This window comes from Phocoena sinus, chromosome 1, assembly GCF_008692025.1.
Source record: "Phocoena sinus isolate mPhoSin1 chromosome 1, mPhoSin1.pri, whole genome shotgun sequence".
NCBI classification, from domain to species: Eukaryota; Metazoa; Chordata; class Mammalia; order Artiodactyla; family Phocoenidae; genus Phocoena; species Phocoena sinus.
The window spans coordinates 28904940-28931114 of NC_045763.1; the positions used below are offsets into that span (position 1 = coordinate 28904940).

Here is a 26175-nt window from a genome sequence, read left to right on the forward strand (position 1 = left end):
CATGGTGCACCCCAAATATTTTTTAAAATCATTTTTATGATACAAAAATTATTTGGCTCTATGGCTGCACATTGTAGGTGCTCAAATAACTATCGCACTACACGTGTTATGGGCTGAATTGTGTCCCCTCAAAATTCACACCTTGAAATCCTAAGCCTCATTACTTCAGAATTCACTGTATTTGGAGACAGGGTCTTTAGACAGGCAATTAAATTAAAATGAAGTCTGTAAGGTGGGCCTTAATCCAGGATGACTAATGTCCTTATAAGAAGAGGACATTTGGACACAGATGTGTATAGAGAAAAAATCATGTGAAGACACAGGGAGAAGATGCCATCTACAAGCAAAAGAGAGAGATCTCAGAAGAAACCAATCCTTGATCTTGGATGTTTATCCTCCATAACTGTAATAAAAGTAATTTCTGTTGTTTAAACCACTCAATCTGTGGCACTCTGTAATGGCAGCTCTAGCAGACGAGTACAACATATACACATTGTCCCTTTTTAACTGGTGGGCACAGAGCTGCCTCATTCTGAAGACCAGAAACTCCTTCTTGGCCTATGTTCTCCAACTCAAAGTCCCAACTGAAAGCCCCGAGGATGCTGGGTCTACTGGGCTGACCGCACCACCCTGGAGTGGGGTGTTGCTCCTTTGGCTCTTGGCTGCTACAGTGAAGTCTTCCAAGAAAGCAAAACTTTTCTCTTTGAAGTGACTGGTGACTTGCTGAGCAGAGGTCATAGACAGAGAGAACACATCATTCATCATAGTCCATTCCCATGGTGCTTTCGGCTGCATGGGTTGGGAAGAGCACCTGGGTGTACAGTCTTGGATGAAGAAGTGGAAGGAAAATGCTGCGTCCGTGGTGACCCCAGTGTTCTCAGTCCCAGGACAGTGGAGAAAGAGGAGACAGAGGAGAAAGAAGTGGTCTGAGGTGGGAGGAAGGAGGAGAGGTGTCCGACGTGCATCTTAGGACACTTTCCACGGGCGGAAGTGGAGTGCTGTGTCTGGATCAGTGGGGTCTGCAATCCCGATCTTTCTCCGGGCACTTGTGTATTGGAATTCTCTGGGAGGACAGCATGTAGACCCCCCAGAGCCCTTCGCCTGGGAAGGCCTCCCTCGGCTACAGGGCAGTGCGGGCGGGCGGGCGGGCGCGCCCCCGACACGTCCTCTGGGCGCTGCCCCCTCAGGGCGCGCGCGCCCACCCCCGCCCCACCCCGCCTCGGGCCGGGTGGACCCGGCTTCCAGGGCTGTGCACGCCCCCTCCGTGAGCCGGGACCCCTGGCCGCGCGCGCCCCGCGCCCTCTCCCCGCCCGACGGGCGCGCGCGCTGGCTCCCGCTCCCGCTCCCGCTGGCGGCGGCGGCGGGGATTGTTTTTGTTGTCGCTGAGGCCGGAAGAGCCGCGGGAGCCGGGTCCCTGTCCCCGGGCCGGGCGCCGCCGCCGCCCCTTGCTCAGCGCCCGCGTCTCCGCGGCGCCCCCATAGCGCCAATATTCCGGAGATCAAGCGTTACGCGGCGGCGGCGGCGGCGGCGGCGGGGCCCGGAGCGGGAGGCGCCGGGGACCGCGGCGAGGCGGCCCCCGCCGCCGCCATGGAGGCGCTGGGACCCGGTGAGGAGGACGCTCGGGCCGGGACCAGGACCGGACCCGGGGACGGGTGGGCGGGCGGACGGGCTGGCAGCTCCCCGTGGCCCCCATCGGCTTGTGCGTACCTGGGTTGGGCCGTCAGGCCTGGGGGAGGGGGACCCATTGCACAAGGCGGAGGGAGCTGACCCTGGCCTCGGCGGGGGTGGGGTGGGGGGGGCGGGTTCCGCGCCCCAGCCTGGAGATCTGAGCCAGTTCTCGAGGTCTAAGGAAGGAACGAGGTCACGGAGGAAGGTGACCCGCGTCCCCAGGTCTAAGGGAGACCTGACCCAACCTCAGGGAGTTGGTTTGTGCTCCAGGGTGGAGGCGAGGCCAGTTTGGGCTTCAGAAGGGACGCGATCTGTGCCAGGTGCGCAGCGGAGGCCTGGCCCTGACCGGACCGGACCAGGAAGGACTCCACCATCTACTGCCAGGGGTATTCTTGGCTTGGGGCCGCACCCCTATTTTTCTTTGCACTGACAGTCCAGAGCCCTCAGATAAGGAAGAAAGAGAACTTCCCCAAAACACTTCTCATTAGCCCCCAAGGCCAAGGGGCAAAGTGACCACCCTTTCTCAAAGGCCCTGAAGTCTCGGGGAATGTGGCCTTCGGCCTCTGTCTACCTGTCAGTCTGTGCAAGAGACCCAGAGTGGTCTGTCGTGGCTCCTCAGTGACAGGCGAGTTACCAGCCAGAGGCTCCAGCTCCGGCTTTAATACTCTGAGTATCTTCTAATTGGGTTAGAAGTAGTTGTGAGGATCAAATGAAGGAGAAAGTGCTTTGGAAACTGTATTATGAATGGCCTCTGGTTATCTCCTCGACTCTGCCCAAACAAGAAGAACCATTCCAAGTTGTAACAAATGCCCTGCAGATTGGAGTCTGCTGCTCCCATCTGGAACCCCAACAAGTTTCTGATGTCTTGGCTAAGTAGGGCAGGGTTTAGGGGCTGTGTTAGAATTAACTTTAATATCATACCTTATCTACATAGTAGTCTTAGTTGTAGAGCATTTCATTTTTTTAGTGCATAGAAAACTCAGTCTACCATTTGAGTTTGGAAAGTTTGCAAGTTTGTTTACTTGAAACTTGTTTACATAGCTGAATGATTCAACTCCACTTTAATTTGCTGCTTGGAGTATTTTTTTTAAAGTCTTTATTGATTTTATTACAGTATTGCTTTTGTTTTATGTTTTGTTTTTTTTTTTGGCCACGAGGCATGTGGGATCTTAGCTCCTGGACCAGGGATCCAACCCCCCACCCCCTGCACTGGAAGGCGAAGTCTTAACCACTGGACCACCTGGGAAGTCCCTAGAGTTTTGGGATTCTTTTTAATTAATTAATTTATTTTGGCTGCTTTGGTTCTTCGTTGCTGTGCATGGCTTTCTCTAGTTGCAGCGAGCAGGGGCTACTCTTCGTTGTGGTATGTAGGCTTCTCGTTGCGGTGGCTTCTCTTGTTGTGGAACACGGGCTCTAGGCACTCGGGCTTCAGTAGTTGTGGCTCGCGGGCTCTAGAGCACAGGCTCAGTAGTCATGGTGCACGGGCTTAGTTGCTCCGAGGCATGTAGGATCTTCCCGTACCAGGGCTCGAACCCGTGTCCCCTGCATTGGCGGGCGGATTCTTAACCACTGCGCCACCAGAGAAGCCCCTTAGAGTATTTTTTAAAGGACTTCGTAGTCAAATTTCATATGCCTTTTAAAAATAAACTGGTTTTATCACATTAATATTATTTGATAAACCTCAGTGTATTACACAGGGTTACTTCAGCTATGTCCCCCGGCTAAAGGCATGATCAGGTCTTTAGGAATGTAACAGACTTCTGTTCACATCCAATCTAGTAATTTAATAGTTGTATAACCTTGGGCAAATTACTTAATTCCTTTGAACTTTCATTTCCGCATCTATAAAAAAGGGTAATAATAATTATGTGCTGCAAGATTGTTGTGAGAATGAAATAAGGTAATGTATGTGGGAAGCCTTGTTGTAGACAGCATGCATTGGAGATACTCAACAAATGTTTCTTCCCTCCCTCCCCTGCTAGAAAGTCATAATTGAATCAACTGTTGCATTTATGAGCTGATATTGAAAGAGACTATGTAACTGTGTATACAAACCAAATTTCATGGAAAAGATCAACCTGGCAGTGTTAGGAACATCCCAGGGACTCTCTTTTTGGTTTGATTTTAGATTTTGCAGGACTTATCATTTCACTCAGGATTGAGGAAAATTAATTCTCACTAACCACATTCATAAGACACTAATGAATAAGCCACAATGTCACACAGATCTTTTCTGTTGACTGGAATATTTTCTTGCCTGCTGTCTAACAAACTCCTTTTCTGGTATCACAGTACCTTGGAAACCCAATTAATAACAAGAAGCTGCTTGCTGAGCATGGAATTAGAGCAAAGGGAGTTGATAGTCTTGTGGGATGTTTCACCCAGGCTAAGAACCTAGAGAAGCTTTCCTGCTTCTTTGTTAAAGCACATGGATCTAGTGCTCTGTTCCCTCCTAGCTTGAACAATCATTGAAGCATGTTTAGTCTTGCTCTGCTCTCCCTCACCCAATTTCGATTTCTGACAACAATAACTTGGAAATAAATATATTTAATAATATTACCATTTATTTTGCTTATATTAATAGTAATATTGATTTTTACAGTGCTTTACAGTTTGGAAAGTGCTTTCTTAGCTGTTAGCTCACTTAATTCTCTGTGAGGTAGGCAAGGCAGGTATGATCCCCATTTTACAGATGAGAAAATAGGTTCAGAGAGCTTAAGTGACTTTATCAAGGTCTCAAGGCTGAGTGGTGAGGATGAGTCTGGGTCACCTGACTCCTTGTCTAATGCCCTCCTCTTCTATTAAGCTGACTTCATCTAATCTGTATTGAGTCATATTTGTTACCTTTTTGGAAGATGTCATTCTCTGACTTTGTCACTAAATTTTGGAGATGCTCCCCACATGAAGTCCTTTGAGCAATAACTATAATATTTATGCAAGCTCAGTCATAATAGCTAACATTTGTCGAGTGCTTACCATTGTGAGGCACCGTGTTAAGCCTTTTATATACATTGTCTCATGAGATCCTCACAGCAGCCTTATGAGATGGATGCTATTATTATCATACCTCCTCCATTTTATAGATAAGGAAATTGATGCACCGATTGGCTAAGAAACTGGCCCTAGTCGTGCAGTTAGGGAGGGGTAAAACCAGGAGTTCCAGAGCCTTAGGCACTGTGATTTATTTCTTTGTAAGTCGTTTGATAAATTCAAAGAAACCAGCTTTGGGGATGAACAATTTTAGAATATATCTTTCTAAATAAGTCTTCTAAACTTATTAAAAGGAATGATCACTCACCTTCTAACTTTTCTCTCTTGCCATGGAAAAGACACACACTCTGCTTTTCTCCACTTCTTAATCCCTTTCCTTCATTTCTTCTGCCTCTGCCTCTTTAAAGGGCATCAAGTACTTTAGAGAGGTATAGATGCCATAGGATTGTGAAGTAAATTGGAGAAGAAAAAGCCCTGAACTGGGAGTAAGGAGACCTAGTCTAGTCATACATCCTTGGGCAAGTCACTTGATCCAAATTTCTGTTTGCAAATTTCTGTCATAAAGCTGGATTTGCGATACAAAGATTGTTTAAGCATATCTCGGAATATGCAGGGCTGACTTTTTTATGTGATTTAATTGGGTTAATCTAGTATGCCTGTCTACCTCTGATATTATTTATTATCTACTTCTTACCTTGTTTATAAATGCCGTATCACACCAAGAGTAGATCCCCTTGTTCACCAGAAGTGGAACTCAACTCCAAGGAATAATAATATTTTTAGTATAAATTAAGTGCTTTTTTTGTTTTAATGAAAAGATAATCGTCAATTCTTTTGTTTTAGAAATGACTAGGTTTCTGTTTAGTTTCTACCTGGATCTGCTACAGGGATTATTGGTACTGTTCAGTTCAACATTTATTGAATTCCTACAATGTGCTCATCATTGAATTAGGTATTGAGATAACAACGAACTGGAAGTGCCTTTCTTCTAAGAGTTTACAGTCTAGTGAAGGAGACAGTAATTTAACAAGTTGTTTCTAGGTACTTGTCCTAAGTGCTCCCTTATACAGAAGTTCTTGGGAACACAGAAGATGCATCCTCTAGCCTGGGAGATCCTGGAAAGGCTTTCCAAGGAGGTTGCACTCAACCTGAGTTTCGAAGGATGAGTATAATTTAGGGGAAGAAGGAACAGTGAATTTAATACATGAAAAGATTTTCAGTCCTTTAAAAATTAGTATGTGGTGATCTGTCAACACAAATTTCATTAAAGTCTTTGCTTTGATTTTCCTAAGTGACGTTGGACCAGAACAGCTTCTTGCTGCAGAGTTTTCTCTCCTTAGTGAATTGTCTTTGTTCTTGGTGAAATACCATTGCAACAAGAAAACCTGTTGTAACTTTCCTTTGTAAACACAGCTCACTTTACTCAACACCTATTCATAGCAGAAAAGATGTTTGTTTTTTAGGCCAGTGTCCATTTGACATTATAATCAAAAAGGAGTAAGATTTTCTGTAGACAGATATTTCCCAGACCGTGTTTCCCTAAATCCTTATCTACTGAGTACTGATAGATGTTTGATTTTAAAAACAGAGAGAGGGACTTCCCTGGTGGTCCAGTGGTTAAGACTTCGCCTTCCAGTGCAGGGGGTGCGGCTTTGATCCCTGGTCGGGAGCTAGGATCCCACATGCCTAGCGGCCAAAAAACCAAAACATAAAACAGAAGCAATATTGTAACAAATTCAATAAAGACTTAAAAAATGGCCCACATCAGGGGCTTCCCTGGTGGCGCAGTGGTTAAGAATCCACCTGCCGATGCAGGGGACACGGGTTCGAGCCCTCATCGAGGAAGATCCTACATGCTGCGGAGCAACTAAGCCCATGTGCCACAACTACTGAGCCTGCGCTCTAGAGCTCGCGAGCCACAACTACTGAAGCCTGCGCACCTAGAGCCCGTGATCCGCAACAAGAGAAGCCGCCACAACGAGAAGCCTGTGCACCGCAACGAAGAGTAGCCCCTGCTCGCTGCAACTAGAGAAAGCCTGCGCACAGCAATGAAGACCCAACACAGCCACAAATAAATAAATTAAATAAATAAAATTATATTTAAAAAAATGGTCCACATCAAAAAAAATCTAAAAAAATAAATAAAAACAGAGAGAAAGAGTGTGTGTGTGCGGGTGTGTTCTAGGGAAAAACAAGTTAGGTAAATGATGAGTTAAAATTTAACAGGTTTATTTATTACATGACTTCTTAGAGAATTTAACACGATAATATACATTGGAATTTTAAGCAGGGGAGGGAATATGCAGTTTCTTTAGCTTATGGAATCCTTTCTTTTTATGGAATATCTTGTGAACCATCAATGGAATAATTTGGAATGACTGCCGTATCTAGACCAAGGTTTCTCAGCCTCAGTACTGTTATTTTTTTTTATTTTATTTTTTAAAATTTATTTATTTTTGGCTGTGTTGGGTCTTCTTTGCTGCGCATGGGCTTTCTCTACTTGTGGCGAGCGGGGGCTACTCTTCATTGCGGTGCGCAGGCTACTTATTGTGGTGGCTTCTCTTGTTGCAGAGCACGGGCTCTAGGCATGCGGGCTTCAGTAGTTGTGGCACATGGGCTCCAGAGTGCAGCCTCAGTTGTGGTGCACGGGCTTAGTTGCTCCACTGCATGTGGGATCTTCCCGGACCAGGGCTCCAACCCGTGTCCCCTGCATTGGCAGGCGGATTCTTAATCACCACGCCACCAGGGAAGTCCGAGATGGTTTTATTTTAAAATGCATATAATTTTGTAAGCCTAGCTGTAGATCTACTGATGCTGATAAAAGGTTTTAGACAGTAGATTGCCTCTGAGGGTTCATCATACTGTGTCTAATGTTGACATCCCCCATATTAAGAATAATAGCAACATGGCAAAATATTTAGAAATCTAGAGAGTCTTAGGTCAAAAAACTTTTGATCTTTGTATGTCAGAGTATGTTCAGTGAATAATAAGATCTCAATAATTGTAGCTATTTTTGTTTTGTTTTGGTTGTGCCATGTGGCTTGTGGGAATTTAGTTCCTGGACCAGGGATTGAACACGGGTTCTTGGCAGTAAGAGTGCAGAGTCCTAACCACTGGACCACCAGGGAATTTCCAATTGTAGCTATTATCATCATCATCATGATCATGAGGGGAATATTATCCTTCACAAACAAATAGCACATCCAATATCTTTCATTCTCTTCAGGACCTCCAACCAGCCTGTTTCAGCCGCCTCGTCGTCCTGGCCTTGGAACTGTTGGAAAACCAATTCGACTGTTAGCCAATCATTTTCAGGTTCAGATTCCTAAAATAGATGTGTATCACTATGACGTGGATATTAAACCAGAAAAACGGCCTCGTAGAGTCAACAGGTAAGGATTAGAAAGAGTAGGCTTCTTATAATTTTTTTTTTACATCTTTATTGGAGTATAATTGCTTTACAATGGTGTGTTAGTTTCTGCTTTATAACAAAGTGAATCAGTTTTACATATACATATGTTCCCATATCTCTTCCCTCTTGCATCTCCCTCCCTCCCACCCTCCCTATCCCACCCCTCCAGGCGGTCACAAAGCACTGAGCTGATCTCCCTGTGCTATGCGGCTGCTTCCCACTAGCTATCTACCTTACGTTTGGTAGTGTATATATGTCCATGCCTCTCTCTCACTTTGTCACAGCTTACCCTTCCCCCTCCTCATATCCTGAAGTCCATTCTCTAGTAGGTCTGTGTCTTTATTCCTGTCTTACCGCTAGGTTCTTCATGACATTTTTTTTCTTAAATTCCATATATATGTGTTAGCATATGGTATTTGTCTTTCTCTTTTTGACTTACTTCACTCTGTATGACAGACTCTAGGTCTACACACCTCATTACAAATAGCTCAATTTCGTTTTTTTTTTATGGCTGAGTAATATTGCATTGTATATATGTGCCACATCTTCTTTATCCATTCATCCGATGATGGACACTTAGGTTGTTTCCATCTCCGGGCATTTGTAAATAGAGCTGCAGTGAACATTTTGGTATATGACTCTTTTTGAATTATGGTTTTCTCAGGGTATATGCCCAATAGTGGGATTGCTGGGTCATATGGTAGTTCTATTTGTAGTTTTTTATGGAACCTCCATACTGTTCTCCATAGTGGCTGTACCAATTCACATTCCCACCAGCAGTGCAAGAGTGTTCCCTTTTCTCCACACCCTCTCCAGCATTTATTGTTTCTAGATTTTTTGATGATGGCCATTCTGACTGGTGTGAGATGATATCTCATTGTAGTTTTGATTTGCATTTCTCTAATGATTAATGATGTTGAGCATTCTTTCATGTGTTTGTTGGCAGTCTGTATATCTTCTTTGGAGAAATGCCTATTTAGGTCTTCTGCCCATTTTTGGATTGGGTTGCATGAGCTGCTTATAAATTTTGGAGATTAATCCTTTGTCAGTTGCTTCATTTGCAATTATTTTCTCCCATTCTGAGGGTTGTCTTTTGGTCTTGTTTATGGTCTCCTTTGCTGTGCGAAAGCTTTGAAGTTTCATTAGGTCCCATTTGTTTATTTTTGTTTTTATTTCCATTTCTCTAGGAGGTGGGTCAAAAAGGATCTTGCTGTGATTTATGTCATAGAGTGTTCTGCCTTTTTTCCTCTAAGAGTTTGATAGTTTCTGGCCTTACATTTAGGTCTTTAATCCATTTTGAGCTTATTTTTGTGTATGGTGTTAGGGAGTGATCTATCTCATACTTTTACATGTACCTGTCCAGTTTTCCCAGCACCACTTATTGAAGAGGCTGTCCTTTCTCCACTGTACATTCCTGCCACCTTTATCAAAGATAAGGTGACCATATGTGCATGGGTTTATCTCTGGGCTTTCTATCCTGTTCCATTGATCTATCTTTCTGTTTTTGTGCCAGTACCATACTGTCTTGATTACTGTAACTTTGTAGTATAGTCTGAAGTCAGGGAGCCTGATTCCTCCAGCTCTGTTTTTCGTTCTCAAGATTGCTTTGGCTATTCGGGGTCTTTTGTGTTTCCATACAAATTGTGAAATTTTTTGTTCTAGTTCTGTGAAAAATGCCAGTGGTAGTTTGATAGGGATTGCATTGAATCTGTAGATTGCTTTGGGTAGTAGAGTCTTTTTCACAATGTTGATTCTTCCAATCCAAGAACATGGTATATCTCTCCATCTATTTGTATCATCTTTAATTTCTTTCATCAGTGTCTTATAATTTTCTGCATACAGGTCTTTTGTCTCCTTAGGTAGGTTTATTCCTAGATATTTTATTCTTTTTGTTGCAATGGTAAATGGGAGTGTTTTCTTGATTTCATTTTCAGATTTTTCATCGATAGTGTATAGGAATGTCAGAGATTTCTGTGCATTAATTTTGTATCCTGCTACTTTACCAAATTCATTGATTAGCTCTAGTAGTTTTCTGGTAGCATCTTTAGGATTCTCTATGTATAGTATCATGTCATCTGCAAACAGTGACAGCGTTACTTCTTCTTTTCCGATTTGGATTCCTTTTATTTCCTTTTGTTCTCTGATTGCTGTGGCTAAAACTTCCAAAACTATGTTGAATAAGAGTGGTGAAAGTGGGCAACCTTGTCTTGTTCCTGATCTTAATGGAAATGCTTTCAGTTTTTCACCATTGAGGACAATGTTGGCTGTGGGTTTGTCATATATGGCCTTTATTATGTTGAGGAAAGTTCCCTCTATGCCTACTTTCTGCAGGGTTTTTATCATAAATGGGTGTTGAATTTTGTCGAAAGCTTTCTCTGCATGTATTGAGATGATCATATGGTTTTTCTCCTTCAATTTGTTAATATGGTGTATCACGTTGATTGATTTGCGTATATTGAAGAATCCTTGCATTCCTGGAATAAACCCCACTTGATCATGGTGTATGATCCTTTTAATGTGCTGTTGGATTCTGTTTGCTAGTATTTTGTTGAGGATTTTTGCATCTATGTTCATCAGTGATATTGGCCTGTAGTTTTCTTTCTTTGTGACATCCTTGCCTGGTTTTGGTATCAGGGTGATGGCGGCCTCATAGAATGAGTTTGGGAGTGTTCCTCCCTCAGCTATATTTTGGAAGAGTTTGAGAAGGATAGATGTTACCTCTTCTCTAAATGTTTGATAGAATTCGCCTGTGAAGCCATCTGGTCCTGGGCTTTTGTTTGTTGGAAGATTTTTAATCACAGTTTCAATTTCAGTGCTTGTGATTGATCTGTTCATATTTTCTATTTCTTCCTGATTCAGTCTTGGCAGGTTGTGCATTTCTAAGAATTTGTCCATTTCTTCCAGGTTGTCCATTTTATTGGCATAGAGTTGCTTGTAGTAATCGCTCATGATCTTTTGTATTTCTGCAGTGTCAGTTGTTACCTCTCCTTTTTCATTTCTAATTCTATTGATTTGAGTCTTCTCCCTTTTTTTCTTGATGAGTCTGGGTAATGGTTTATCAATTTTGTTTATCTTCTCAAAGAACCAGCTTTAAGTTTTATTGATCTTTGCTATCATTTCCTTCATTTCTTTTTCATTTATTTCTGATCTGATTTTTATGATTTCTTTCCTTCTGCTAACTTTGGGTTTTGTTTGTTCTTCTTTCTCTAATTGCTTTGGGTGCAAGGTTAGGTTGTTTATTCGAGATGTTCCTGTTTCTTAAGGTAGGATTGTATTGCTATAAACTTCCCTCTTAGAACTGCTTTTGCTGCATCCCATAGATTTTGGGTCGTCGTGTCTCCATTGTCATTTGTTTCTAGGTATTTTTTATTTCCTCTTTGATTTCTTCAGTGATCACTTCGTTATTAAGTAGTGTATTGTTTAGCCTCCATGTGTTTGTATTTTTTACAGATCTTTTCCTGTAATCGATATCTAGTCACATAGCGTTGTGGTCGGAAAAGATACTTGATACACTTTCAATTGTCTTAAATTTACCAAGGCTTGATTTGTGACCCAAGATATGATCTATCCTGGAGAATGTTCCATGAGCACTTGAGAAAAATGTGTATTCTGTTGTTTTGGATGGAATGTCCTATAAATATCAATTAAGTCCATCTTGTTTAATGTATCATTTAAAGCTTGTGTTTCCTTATTTATTTTCATTTTGGATGATCTGTCCATTGGTGAAAGTGGGGTGTTAAAGTCCCCTACTATGAATGTGTTACTGTTGATTTCCCCTTTTATGGCTGTTAGTATTTGCCTTATGTATTGAGGTGCTCCTATGTTGGGTGCATAAATATTTACAATTGTTATATATTCTTCTTGGATCGATCCCTTGATCATTATGTAGTGTCCTTCTTTGTCTCTTCTAATAGTCTTTATTTTAAAGTCTACTTTGTCTGATATGAGAATTGCTACTCCAGCTTTCTTTTGGTTTCCATTTGCATGGAATATCTTTTTCCATCCCCTTACTTTCAGTCTGTATGTGTCTCTAGATCCGAAGTGGGTCTCTTGTAGACAGCATATATATTGGTCTTGTTTTTGTATCCATTCAGCCAATCTGTGTCTTTTGGTGGGAGCATTTAGTCCATTTACATTTAAGGTAATTATCGATATGTATGTTCCTATTCCCATTTTCTTAATTGTTTTGGGTTTGTTATTGTAGGTCTTTTCCTTCTCTTGTGTTTCTTGACTAGAGAAGTTCCTTTAGCATTTGTTGTAAAGCTGGTTTGGTGGTGCTGAACTCTCTTAGCTTTTGCTTGTCTGTAAAGGTTTTAATTTCTCCATCAAATCTGAATGAGATCCTTGCTGGGTAGAGTAATCTTGGTTGCAGATTTTTCTCCTTCAGCACTTTAAATATGTCCTGCCAGTCACTTCTGGCTTGCAGAGTTTCTGCTGAAAGATCAGCTGTTAACCTTATGGGGATTCCCTTGTGTGTTATTTGTTGTTTTTCCCTTGCTGCTTTTAATATGTTTTCTTTGTATTTAATTTTTGACAGTTTGATTAATATGTGTCTTGGCATATTTCTCCTTTGATTTATCCTGTATGGGACTCTCTGTGCTTCCTGGACTTGATTAACTATTTCCTTTCCCATATTAGGGAAGTTTTCAACTATAATCTCTTCAAATATTTTCTCAGTCCCTTTCTTTTTCTCTTCTTCTTCTGAAACCCCTATAATTCGAATGTTGGTGCGTTTAATGTTGTCCCAGAGGTCTCTGAGACTGTCCTCAGTTCTTTTCATTCTTTTTTCTTTATTCTGCTCTGCAGTAGTTATTTCCACTATTTTATCTTCCAGGTCACTTATCCGTTCTTCTGCCTCAGTTATTCTGCTATTGATCCCATCTAGAGTATTTTTAATTTCATTTATTGTGTTGTTCATCGTTGTTTGTTTCATCTTTAGTTCTTCTAGGTCCTTGTTAAATGTTTCTTGCATTTTGTCTATTCTATTTCCAAGATTTTGGATCATCTTTACTATCATTATTCTGAATTCTTTTTCAGGTAGACTGCCTATTTCCTCTTCATTTGTTAGGTCTGGTGGGTTTTTATCTTGCTCCTTCATCTGCTGTGTGTGTTTCTGTCTTCTCATTTTGCTTATCTTACTGTGTTTGGGGTCTCCTTTTTGCAGGCTGCAGGTTCGTAGTTCCCGTTGTTTTTGGTGTCTGTCCCCAGTGGCTAAGGTTGGTTCAGTGGGTTGTGTAGGCTTCCTGGTGGAGGGGACTAATGCCTGTGTTCTGGTGGTTGAGGCTAGATCTTGTCTTTGTGGTGGGCAGGTCCACGTCTGGTGGTGTTTTGGGGTGTTGTGGACTTATTATGATTTTAGGCATCCTCTCTGCTAATGGGTGGGGTTGTGTTCCTGTCTTGCTAGCTGTTTGGCATAGGGTGTCCAGCACTGTAGCTTGCTGGTCGTTGAATGAAGCTGGGTGCTGGTGTTGAGATGGAGATCTCTGGGAGAGTTTTGCCATTTGATATTATGTGGATCTGGGAGGTCTCTTGTGGACCAGTGTCCTGAAGTTGGCTCTCCCACCTCAGAGGCACAGCACTGACTCCTGGCTATAGCACCAAGAGCCTTTCATCCACACGGCTCAGAATAAAAGGGAGAAAAAGTAGAAAGAAAGAATTAGTAGAAGTAGAAAGAAAGAAAGAAAGGTGGAAAGAAAGAAAGGGAGGGAGGGAGGAAGGAAGGAAGGAGGGAAGGAAGGAAAAAAGAAAGAAAGAAGATAAAGTAAAATAAAGATAAAATATAATAAAGTTATTAAAATGAAAAATAATTATTAAGAAAGAAAAATTAAAAACAAAAAAAAAAACCGACGGATAGAGCCCCAGGACAAATGGTGGAAGCAAAGCTATACAGACAAAATCTCACACAGAAGCATACACATACACACTCACAAAAAGAGGAAAAGGGGAAAAAGTCATAAATTTTGCTCTCAAAGTCCACCTCCTCAATTTGGGATGATTCGTTGTCTATTCATGTATTCCACAGATGCAGGGTACATCAAGTTGATTGTGGAGCTTTAATCCGCTGCTTCTGAGGCTGCTGGGAGAGATTTCCCTTTCTCTGTTCTCACAGCTCTCAGGGGCTCAGCTTTGGATTTGGCCCTGCCTCTGCGTGTAGGCCTCCGGAGGGCGTCTGTTGTTCGCTCAGACAGGACGGGGTTAAAGGAGCAGCTGCTTCGGGGACTGTGACTAACTCAGGCCGCGGGTGGGGGGGAGGGAGGGGCATGGAGTGCCGGGTGAGCCTGCGGCGGCAGAGGCTGGCGTGACGTTGCACCAGCCTGAGGTGCGCCGTGCATTCTCCCGGGGAAGTTGTCCCTGGATCCTGGGACCCTGGCAGTGGCGGGCTACACAGGCTCCCCAGAAGGGGGGTGTGGATAGTGACCTGTGCTCGCACACAGGCTTCTTGGTGGTGGCAGCAGCAGCTTTAGCGTCTCATGCCCGTCTTTGGGGTCCGCGCTTTTAGCCGCGGCTCGCGCCCGTCTCTGGAGCTCCTTTAAGCAGCGCTCTTAATGCCCTCTTCTCGCGCACCAGGAAACAAAGAGGGAAGAAAAAGTCTCTTGCCTCTTCGGCAGGTCCAGACTTTTCCCGGACTCGCTCCCGGCCAGCCGTGGCGCACTAACCCTCTGCAGGCTGTGTTCACGCCGCCAACCCCAAGTCCTCTCCCTGCGCTCCAACCGAAGCCCGAGCTTCAGCTCCCAGCCCTGCCCGCCCTGGCGGGTGAACAGACAAGCCTCTTGGGCTGGTGAGTGCCGGTCGGCACGGATCCTCTGTGCGGGAATCTTTCCGCTTTGCGCTCCGCACCCCAGTGGCTGCGTTCACCTCCGCGGCTTCGAAGCTTCCCGCCTCCGCCACCTGCAGTCTCCGCCCGCAAAGGGGCTTCCTAGTGTGTGGAAACCTTTCCTCCTTCACAGCTCCCTCCCACTGGTGCAGGATGCGTCCCTATCCTTTTGTCTCTGTTTATTCTTTTTTCTTTTGCCCTACCCAGGTACGTGGGGAGTTTCTTGCCTTTGGGGAGGTCTGAGGTCTTCTGCTAGCATTCAGTAGGTGTTCTGTAGGAGTTGTTCCACGTGTAGATGTATTTCTGGTGTATCTGTTGGGAGGAAGGTGATCTCCGCGTCTTACTCTTCCGCCATCTTCCCCTCGTCCCCTCTTATACATTTAAATACATGTAATTTATTTATCATGAATCGTATTGTTCTCTAAACTCTTTTAACATGTAGGCTTTTTTTTTCTCTAAGATGTTAAGTTTCTTGATAGCAGGTTTGCTGTCTCATACTTGGTTGTCCTCCACAGATTCTAGCAGAATGCAGGATACATCATTGTTCAGTCAGTAAATACTTAATGAATGAAGAAGAAAGGTCACTCTTTCACTGTCCAAAGGTAGCAGAAATTTGTAAAAATAGGTGAAGCCACTGGTGTCTATGGAAAATAGAACTATGTGGAAATTCAAATTTTATTATCATGTGTTGGTATTGGACATGAGAAAAATATAAGTGTAAAGACAGAAGAATCATCTTGGAGTATTGAAGAACATAAACTGAGAAGCTCTGTTTAATTCTAGCATTATCCAGGAGGGGTCTAGATAAGATGATTTAAGCATTGTTGTCTGTATGACAGGAATTTACCAATAGTGAATATAGCCCTATATATAGCAGATATTTTTACAGTGTGCTGAGATCACCCACTTTACTTTTCTCTGTTTTCACGCTGGGATATTCAGGCAGTCCATAATATTATAGTTCTTGCCTTTCCAAGGATGCTTTTGCTGTAAAGTGAAGTATTTCTTTGTGGCTTGGTTTTTTTTTCTCATTATAGATCAATTATTTGGCTTTCTGGTATAGTTCAGTCTCATGCAAGCCCTTAATTGTTTGGCTGTTGTATAACTGAAATCAATAATAACAGAAGCGGTGGCAATGGCTAATATTGATCCATTTGACATATATTCTGTTGGGTGCTCACTGTATATCAGGTATTGTTCTATGTTCTGGGAATACAACATGAACAAACAGGCAAAAGTTCCTACCCTTGAGGAACTTATATTCTAATGGGGGAAAAGTCCAAAAATAAATGAATAAGCAAAGAAAACATATTATTTGTTAGTTGATGATAACTGTTGTGAAGAAAAATAAAAGAGGGGTGGAAGATAGGGATGGAGGATGGGCCACTGATTTTACATATATATATATATATATATATATATATATACACACACACACACACACACATACATATAGTGTATGTAGTATTTATGTATACTGTAAATACGTATATATTTTGTGTATATGTTACATATATATTATGTAAGATGTTTGTGTGAACGCACGTGTGTGTATATATATGGGTACGTGCACACACATAATGTAATTTTTTAATAGTATAGTTAGGGAAGAGCTCACTGAAAAGTGACATTTGAGGAGAAACCTAGAGGAGGTGAGGGATATCTACATGACAAGAGTCCCAGGCAGAGGCAGCAGCTTGCATGGTATATTCAAGGAACAGCAGATAAAGCCTGTATTGCTGGAGTGAGTGAGGGGGAGAGTGATAGAGAAACTCCAAAGGGCCCTATCATGCAGAGTCTTGTAGGTGGTCATAGAACTTTAGTGTTTACTCTGATTAGATGGGTTTTGAGTAGACATTTGATATGACTAACTTAGATTTTTAATGGATCGTTTTGGCTGCTGTGTTGAAAACGAACCCTAGCAGGTAAGGGTGAAAAGCAAGGAAATCAATTAGGAGGCATGTGTAATGATTCAGGTGAAAAATGATGGTGGCTTGAACTTGGGTAGTAAAACTGATAGTGATAAAAACTGGTCAGAGGGCTTCCCTGGTGACGCAGTGGTTGAGAGTCCGCCTGCCGATGCAGGGGACGTGGGTTCGTTCCCCGGTCCGGGAAGATCCCACATGCCGCAGAACGGCTGGGCCCGTGAGCCATGGCCACTGAGCCAGTGCGTCCGGAGCCTGTGCTCTGCAACGGGAGAGGCCACACAGTGAGAGGCCCGCGTACCGCAAAAAAAACCCCAAAAAAACCAAAAAAACAACTGGTCAGAGTCTACAAATTTTAAAGGTAGTGTCAGCAAGATTTGTTGATGGATTGAACAGGAGGTATGAAAGAAATGAATCATCATTGATTCCAGGGTTTTTGTCCTGAGTGGATGGAAAGATGGAGTTGCCATTTATCAGGATGGGAAAAACTATGGGAGAGGCCAACAGGGTTGACAGATCAGGAGATCTGTTTTTTGGCCATGTTAGGATTGAGATGTCTATTGGACATCCCAGTGAAGATGTTGAGCAGGAAGTTGGATACATGAGGTTGGACTCAGCAGAAAAGTCCAGGCTGGAGACAAACATTTGAAAGTCATCAGCATATTGGTGGTAAAGCCATGAGACCGGGTGAGATCATGTAGGAAGTGAGTGTGGTTAAAGAAAATAAGATTTCAAAACTGAGTCCTGAGGTAACTCAATACTTACAAATGGGGAGATGAGGAAGAATCAGCAAGGAGACTGGCATGGAGAGGCCACTGGGTTGAGAGATAACCAGGGCAGAGTGAGGAGGCAAGGGAAGAAGATGTTTTAAGCTGAAAGAGTTGATCGTCTAATGTTCGAGGAGCATTGAATTTCACAATGTGGAGCTCACTGGGGACCTTGATAAGAGTAGCTTTGGTGGAGGAAAAGCCTCACTAGAGAAGACTGAAGAGAGAAAGGAGAAGAGCAATTAGAGACATCTCTGTCAAGGGATTTTGATGCAATGGGGAGCAGAGAAATGGAATGTTCAGACGAGGAGGAAGTGGGATCAGGAAATTTCACATTTTTTTTAAGATGAAGAAATTATAGCATATTTATTTGCTGAAGGCAGTAATTCAGTAGAGTGGAAAAATTTGATGATTCAGGAGAGAGGAAGATTCCTGGAGTGTTATCCTTGAGCATACCAGAGTTAAGTAGGCTAGTCAGCAGCCATTTAGTCTTGTCCAGAGCATCCACAAGACATTTGGTCTAAGTCAAAAGGTCCCTGAAAAAACAAAAAAGGTCCCTGAAATTTGGTCCTATTCAAAACGTCCATGAGCGTATTTGGCCCATGCCAAATTTTTGTTTTGGACAGAAGTGAATATCAAGGACCTTTTGGTGTGGACCAAATGTCTCCATGGACATTTTGGACAGGACCAAATATGACCAAATATCAAGGACCTTTTAGGATGGACCAAATGTCTTATGAATGTTTTGGACAGGACCAAATGTCCTGCAAGCAGTAGGCTTATTGCATGACAAGCACTGTTCTAAATATTCTGTGTCTGTTTATTCACTTAATACGACAACTTTTGTGGTGGGTGTTATGATTACCATAATTTTACAAATGAAGAAACAGATGTAAGAGATTAAGTAACTTGTCCAACGTCATACAGCTCTGCCACTTAATCATTGTGTGATCAGGGGCAGTTTACTTGCCCATTCTGAATTCAATAATTATTGCCCTGCTTGTCTCACAAGGTTGTTTTGAAGGTTAAATGAGAATAGAGGTGAAAATATGTTTTTTACTGTAAAACTTTATGGTTACATTTTAAGAAAGTAAGATAAGAAATTACCCTTCCAGTCTGAAAATATACTGTTCTTTTTTTTTTTTTTTATAAATAAGCACAAGCCTCTTGTCATTTTTTTTTTTTTATAAATAAGCACAAGCCTCTTGTCAGTTAACAACAGCCCGTATTTATTTATTAAATTTTTAAAATTTATTTATTATTTTTGGCTGTATTGGGTCTTTGTTTCTGTGCGAGGGCTTTCTCTAGTTGCGGCGAGTGTGGGCCACTCTTCATCGTGGTGCGCGGGCCTCTCACTGTCGCGGCCTCTCTTGTTGCGGACCACAGGCTCCAGATGCGCAGGCTCAGTAGTTGTGGCTCACAGGTCCAGTTGCTTCGCGGCATGTGGGATCTTCCCAGACCAGGGCTCGAACCCGTTCCCCTACATTGGCAGGCAGACTCTCAACCACTGCGCCATCAGGGAAGCCCCAAATATACTGTTCTTAAGTCAGCTTTTTAAAATTGGGAATGTATGAGACTATATTTCTCCATCAGTTTTTTTCAGTTGCATGATTTGGTTTGAAAACATATGACTTTCCCACAGATTTCATTTGTAGTAATATTAATGCCTTAGCTAGTTGTGATGTATTTTTTTTTGATAGAAACATGGGTATATTTATTTGATAAAGAACTTTGTTGTGATGTATTTTAAGGTACAGTTCCCCTACGTGGGGCTCACTAATGTTGGTAAGACATAGCACCTGAGTTTTCATTGACGCTAGCATTCCAAAATTGCACAGACCCAGATCTGTCCATCTTAAGCTGTAGACTCTGCTTCCCCCACAGCTGCATTTGTTTCAGAGCCTGCATACAGAGTGATCCGGCATATATGCAGAAACATTTAAATAAAGCTATTCATGCTCTACTGAGAGAAAGGCTTTCTTTCTAAACAGAAAGAAACTACATTGGTAATCTTTACAGAATGAGGACATTTTACGACATTCCCTTTTCTGTACTGCTTGGAAGCAGTTTGGAATATAACAAGACAGTATGAAGAATAATAAATTTCTAGCATTATCAAAGGGGTTGACTTAGTCCTTTGATTTTGATGCATCTTAGATTTATTGATCCCCAGATTTCTGAATTCTGCTCACTCTCTTTTCCAAAACCAGTATACTTGAATAAGGGTGCTTATTTGATAACACACTTATCATTGTTCAGTGATGAACATGCCAAACTTAGATACCTAAGACAGGTTATTCTTATAAGGCTCTATTTATCATAGGAGAGGATTTTGGAAAGCAAGAATTTGAGAGGATGCTCTAAAGTTTATTCTCTTTTTCCTTTTATTCCCTCCTTTCTGTTGTCATCTCATGATTGCTTTTGTTCACTTGCCTACCTTTCTTTAGTTAACTATTTTTCTAATTACTTGAGTCAGTTGTAAGTTTAACTCTTACTTTTTCCAAGGAGTTTTGAACTGAATTTAGATGATTAAGGTATGGTGATAGTTTCCTTACTGTTCACCACTGCTTCTCAGAGCTAACCTACACTATCTCCATTACTGTTAAGGGACGTAGTAGATACAATGGTGCGGCACTTCAAGATGCAGGTATTTGGTGATCGGCAGCCTGGCTATGATGGCAAAAGAAACATGTACACAGCACATCCACTGCCAATTGGACGGGAGAGGGTAAGTGTTAACGGCAAGAAATATTGATTAGACTTATGTCATTCAGTAGTAATTACATAGGACAACAGTGTTTCCCTTTCTAATAACAATTCAACGCTTAAAGTTGTTTCTCATGCTGATGATAGATTTGTTATTCTGTCCATATTCTCTTGTCCCTTAGTTAACCAATAACTGAGCATTAGAATTTAGGTTGATTTTGTCATCTTTACGTATATTCCAGATTTCTCAGTGTTAAAGTGCCACCTGAATCTGAAGAGTGGAATTTTTATAACTTGTAGAATCTGCCTGCCAACTTGTAGAATATTATATAACACCCACTTATGAAAATATTTTTAATACCACAATAACTTAAGATATTTGTTTTAAAAATTTAAAAGCAATACATAAATATATACTCATTATAACCTTATTCAAACAATCTAGAAATGCTATGGTTTCCCGCCTCCCAACTTGCCTGTACCCTCAATCCCATTTTCACTTTCAGAGGAAACTGCTATAATAGTTCAGTATATATCCTTTCATATATTTTTTTGTGCCTTAGCTATTTATGCATATTTATATATATTCTTATTTTTTAAAATAAAGTTATTTATTTATTTATATTTTTGGTTGCGCGCGGGCTTTCTCTAGTTGCAGTGAGCTGGGACTACTCTTCGTTTCGGTGCGTGGGCTTCTCATTGTGGTGGCTTCTCTTGTTGCGGAGCATGGGCGCTAGGCATGTGGGTTTCAGTAGTTGTGGCACTCGGGCTCAGTAGTTGTGGCTTGCGGGCTCTAGAGTGCAGGCTCAGTAGTTGTGGCGCATGGGCTTAGTTGCTCCGTGGCATGTGGGGGCTTCCCGGACCAGGGCTCGAACCCGTGTCCCCTGCATTGGCAGGCGGATTCTTAACCACTGCACCACCAGGGAAATCCCTATATATATTCTTATTTGTTTGATATTGTTCTATGATTTATTTTTTCATTTAACAATATGTCTGGGAGATCTTTCCATTTCTGTACATTTAAGTGTACCTTATTTTTTTTGTGTATGTGTGTTACGCGGGCCTCTCGCTGTTGTGGCCTCTCCCATTGCGGAGCACAGGCTCCGGACGCGCAGGCTCAGCGGCCATGGCTCACGGGCCTAGCTGCTCCGCGGCATGTGGGATCTTCCCAGACCAGGGCACGAACCTGTGTCCCGTGCATCGGCAGGCGGACTCTCAACCACTGCACCACCAGGGAAGCCCTACCTTATTTTTTTAATTCAATTTTTTTATTGTGGTAAAATATATATAACATAAAATTTACTATTTTAACCATTTTTTTTTTTTTTTTTTTTGCGGTTTGCGGGCCTCTCCCGTTGGGGAACGCAGGCTCAGCGGCCATGGCTCACGGGCCCAGCCGCTCCGCGGCATGTGGGATCTTCCCGGACCGGGACACAAACCCGTGTCCCCTGCATCGGCAGGCAGACTCTCAACCACTGCGCCACCAGGGAAGCCCTTAACCATTTTTAAGTGTACAATTCAGTGGCATTAAATATATTCACATTGTTATGCAACTGTGACCACTAGCCATCTCTAGAACTTTTCATCATCCCAAACTCAAACTCTGTGCCCATTAAACAATAACTCCCCATTTTCTCCTCCCCTATCCCTGGTAACCACTATTCTACTTTCTGTATTTATGAATTTAACTATTCTAGGTACCTCATATAAGTGGAATCATATAGTATTTGTCATTTTATGTCTGGCTATTTATTTCACTTAGCATAATGTTTTCAAGGTTCATCCATGTTGTAGCATCTACCTTATTTTTAACTATTACATAATATTCAATATTAAATTATTCCCCTACTGATGGAACATAGGTTGTTTCCAGTGTTTTGCAATTATAGAAAGTGTTAAACATCCTTATGCATATACTATATGAATATTCCTGGGATGTCTCAGCCTTTGTAAATATGTATGTGTATGTATTTTATGTATTTTTCCTTAGGTTGATATGGAAGTGACCCTTCCAGGTGAGGGTAAAGACCAGACCTTTAAAGTGTCTGTTCAGTGGGTATCAGTTGTGAGCCTTCAGTTGCTTTTAGAAGCTTTGGCCGGGCACTTGAATGAAGTCCCAGATGACTCAGTTCAAGCACTTGATGTTATCACAAGACACCTTCCCTCCATGAGGTTAGTTTGAATTCTTTGCCACAAATGTCAGACTTTTTTTGCTATGTTGCATTGGAGACATTGAAAGGTTTCTGCACAAGTCATAGTTCAAACTTGGTTTCAGTTTACAAAATTGAGAGTGAAATGAAAGACTCAAGTTTTTACTGTGAAACATGCAAACTCTTGTTTCTTCAGGTACACTCCAGTGGGTCGCTCCTTTTTCTCACCTCCTGAAGGTTACTATCACCCTCTGGGAGGGGGCAGGGAGGTTTGGTTTGGCTTTCATCAGTCTGTGAGACCTGCCATGTGGAATATGATGCTGAATATTGATGGTAAGATGGAACTCTCTTTATCCTTTACTCTTTTGGCTGGGTTTTTGGTCTTTCCTCTTTCCCTGAAGCTAAGTATCCTTCTCTGTTTGTTAGTATCTGCAACTGCTTTCTACCGGGCTCAGCCTATCATTGAGTTCATGTGTGAGGTTTTAGACATTCAGAACATCAATGAACAGACCAAACCCCTAACAGACTCCCAGCGTGTCAAGTTTACCAAAGAAATCAGAGGTAGGTATTTGCATTACTGTGGTCTTGGAGAGGCAGCTCAGCATGGTGCAAGGAGCACGGTCTTGCAGTCAGACACACCTGGGCTTCCGTCCCATTCCTGCCAATTCTATCATTGGGACTTTGGGCAAGTTATTTAACCACTGTGAGCCTTAGTTTATTCATCTCTAAGATAAAGATAATGTGTATCTTGTAAGATTGTTGTGAGAATTAAATGCAACTAAGTGTATAAAGCTTCTTTATACAGTAGCACAGTACCTGGCACATGTCAGGAACTTAGTAACTGTTACTTACTTGAAAACTTCCATTTTAATAAAATAACACAAGTTCATTTATTCTCAGAATTTCTTTGCTTCTTTGCCTGTTGTTAGCTATCTTCTCTCATTATACCATAAGCTTCATTAGGGCTATCTCCAGACCCAAGAATAAGCACCAAAACATAGTTGTTGCTTGATAGATACTTATTGAATGAAGTAATACATCAAAGTAGGTTGCAAGTCTTAAGTTGTCTGGGTTCTAATTTTTTGTGCTTGGCTGAGGCTTTTTTGCCTATGCATGATGAAATTGTTCCCATATCCTTGCAACTTTTGTCCTGTACAATGCTATGCCTTTCTGAAGACAACCTTCGAGTATTTTCTTGTCACTGTGATTTTAATTAATACTGCTCTTTTGACTGTTTTGACTTCAGGTCTTAAAGTTGAGGTGACCCACTGTGGACAGATGAAACGAAAATATCGAGTGTGTAATGTGACTAGACGGCCAGCCAGTCATCAGACGTATGTTAACCACATCTAAAATTGTACCATTATATTTTTTGTAACAAAGGAAGCTACTATAATAATTTGAGAAATTGGTATCCCATATTGTAATTTTAAAAATCACCTAGATCTTCACTTTAAAGCACCGAAGCTTTAAAAATGTTTTAAGGGACTTCCCTGGTGGTCCATTGGTTAAGACTCCACGCTTCCACTGCAGGGATCTCAGGTTCAATCTCTGGTCAAGGAACTAAGATCCTGCATGCCACATGCCACACACAGCGCGGTCAAAAAAATAAAAAATAAAAAAAATAGAAAATGTTTTAAATATTTTTGATAGAAATATTTATAAAACATATTTCATGCCTTTAATTCATTTCACCTCTTTTTCTTTTTTTTGTAAATGTAATTATGATCCAGCCAGTTTTTCTTTCTCTTTTTAAAAAAATATTTATTTCTCTATTTGGTTGCACCAGGTCTCAGTTGCAGCTCGCCGGCTTCTTTAGTTGCGGCACACGGGCTCCTTAGTTGTGACCTGTGAACTCTTAGTTGTGGCATGCATGTGGGATCTAGTTCCCTAACCAAGGATCGAAGCTGGGCCCCCTGCATTGGGAGCACAGAGTCTTATCCACTGTGCCACCAGGGAAGTCATTTCACCTATTAAACAGAGTATGCTAAACATAGATCAACTTTTTTTTTTTTTCATAGATCAACTTTTATATAATGATGCTGAGTCATCATTATGAACATCATTTATTATAGTGTTGTAATTCTCAATGCATGGCCTGAAGGATCTATTAAGGCTTGTAAGTCATAAAAGCTGTCACGCGAAGATACATATTGCTTTGTGCTTTATGTGGATTTTTCTCCCCCCTTTTGTAGCTAGCTGTCACTTCTTCCAGCTGTCAGTGTGTATGCTATGCCTCCAGCAGCACATTCATTTATGCTTACGCAATCTCAGTTTTCTAATCACCCAGCTTCTAGTCCACTGTGAGCTATACCTAATGAGAAAATATATATTAAAGTGCTTTTTAAATTACCATATATGTAAGTTTTATTCTTGTAATCAAGATCATTAAACTCATGTCTGACATAAATATGAATATTGGCTTTTCTAAGTAAAGAGCATAAACTTAACTACATTAACTTTACATTATTTTCCTCACTCAGAAGACTTTTTCAAACAAGTGTACATCAAAATCACCTGGAGCGCTTTGTTCTAGATAACTGAAATTTTGGGGTGGCCTCTGGATAAATGTAGTATATAAATTCAGTCTGATTTGAATAAATTCTTCAGTATGAACTCATGTACACATCACATGAATTTCTTGACTTGTAAAGTGGTGTTCCATATACTCTTCATGTTATACCATTGACTTCATTCTCTAAGGAAAAAAATGAAGTCACTGTTGAGAATTATAGCATTTGTTTCAAAAAGAACTATCTTTCTCATTATTTAATTACTTCACAGTACCCTGTAAGAATAACTATACTTATAGAACTATATAATCTTTGCATGAAAATTAAAAGCACATAGATTTAAATATCACATACGTGATCCTCACTGCATTATTACTTTGTGGGCCATTAACAGCTAAGAAAGCAAGATTAAAGTAATTATTGTGCCAAGTGTTTGAGATAATTTGTCCACTGGAAGAGCGAAATCAGGAGAGTCTCTTAAATCATGCTCCCCAGTTTATACCAAATATCTTGACACAGTCTCAAGTTCATGTACCTGGTCTTGTGGCCTCCAAATCCACATATGTTTGTCCTGGTTTGGGGATCTGAAGATGTGGCCCCAGTAACTGTGCTACATTCATTTTATCAAAAGTTATCTTAAGTTATCATCTGTGGATGACCCAGGACCTTATTTGAATTTACTCATCTCTAAGAAGCCAGCAAGAGATTGTATTTGTATCTGTAGGTGTTAACTGACCTCTCTAGTAAGTCTGTGTATTTTCTGGTTCTGCGGCTTCTTCTTGATTTAAATTCTTTTTCCATTTTAACTAAAATTTTTCTCATCTTAGCTTCAACAAACAAACATGTAAAATTCCAACAAAATCGCTATCCTGATTAAACCCTAAAATGGCTTAAGTGAAAATGGCCAAATAAAGATTGACCTTTTTTTTTTAAGTGACTGGTCAAGGTAGAAAATGTTAGTAGGCTTTTGTTTGTTTGCTTATTTGAAAAAAAACACAAAGAACTTGAAGAAATTTCTAAAGAGACATTCTCTTTTATAGTTTTCCCTTACAGCTAGAAAATGGGCAAGCAATGGAATGTACAGTAGCTCAATATTTTAAGCAAAAGTATAGTCTGCAACTGAAATACCCCCATCTTCCCTGTCTCCAGGTGGGACAAGAACAAAAGCATACATACTTGCCGCTTGAGGTAAGCTAAACTAAATTTTCTTTTGCCAATCTGCCAATCTC

At 41.5% G+C, this 26175-nt stretch overlaps 1 protein-coding gene across 2 annotated transcripts in view; it reads left to right on the plus strand.

Moving 5' to 3' along the window:
- The first annotated feature begins 1367 nt into the window (after positions 1-1367).
- Positions 1368-26175, plus strand: part of AGO4 (argonaute RISC component 4) — a 43213-nt gene continuing 18405 nt past the window's right edge. Inside the window, exons 1-8 of one of the 2 annotated variants that reach the window (XM_032646638.1) lie at positions 1368-1606; positions 7886-8051; positions 20185-20305; positions 22274-22455; positions 22630-22766; positions 22860-22994; positions 23680-23767; positions 25987-26134. In XM_032646638.1, coding sequence (XP_032502529.1) covers positions 1588-1606; positions 7886-8051; positions 20185-20305; positions 22274-22455; positions 22630-22766; positions 22860-22994; positions 23680-23767; positions 25987-26134 — 996 coding nt within the window. In that variant the 5' untranslated portion in view covers positions 1368-1587. Of the gene's footprint in view, positions 1607-1669; positions 1700-7885; positions 8052-20184; positions 20306-22273; positions 22456-22629; positions 22767-22859; positions 22995-23679; positions 23768-25986; positions 26135-26175 lie in introns of those variants that run through there. The other variant, XM_032646646.1, reaches the window with a different exon arrangement.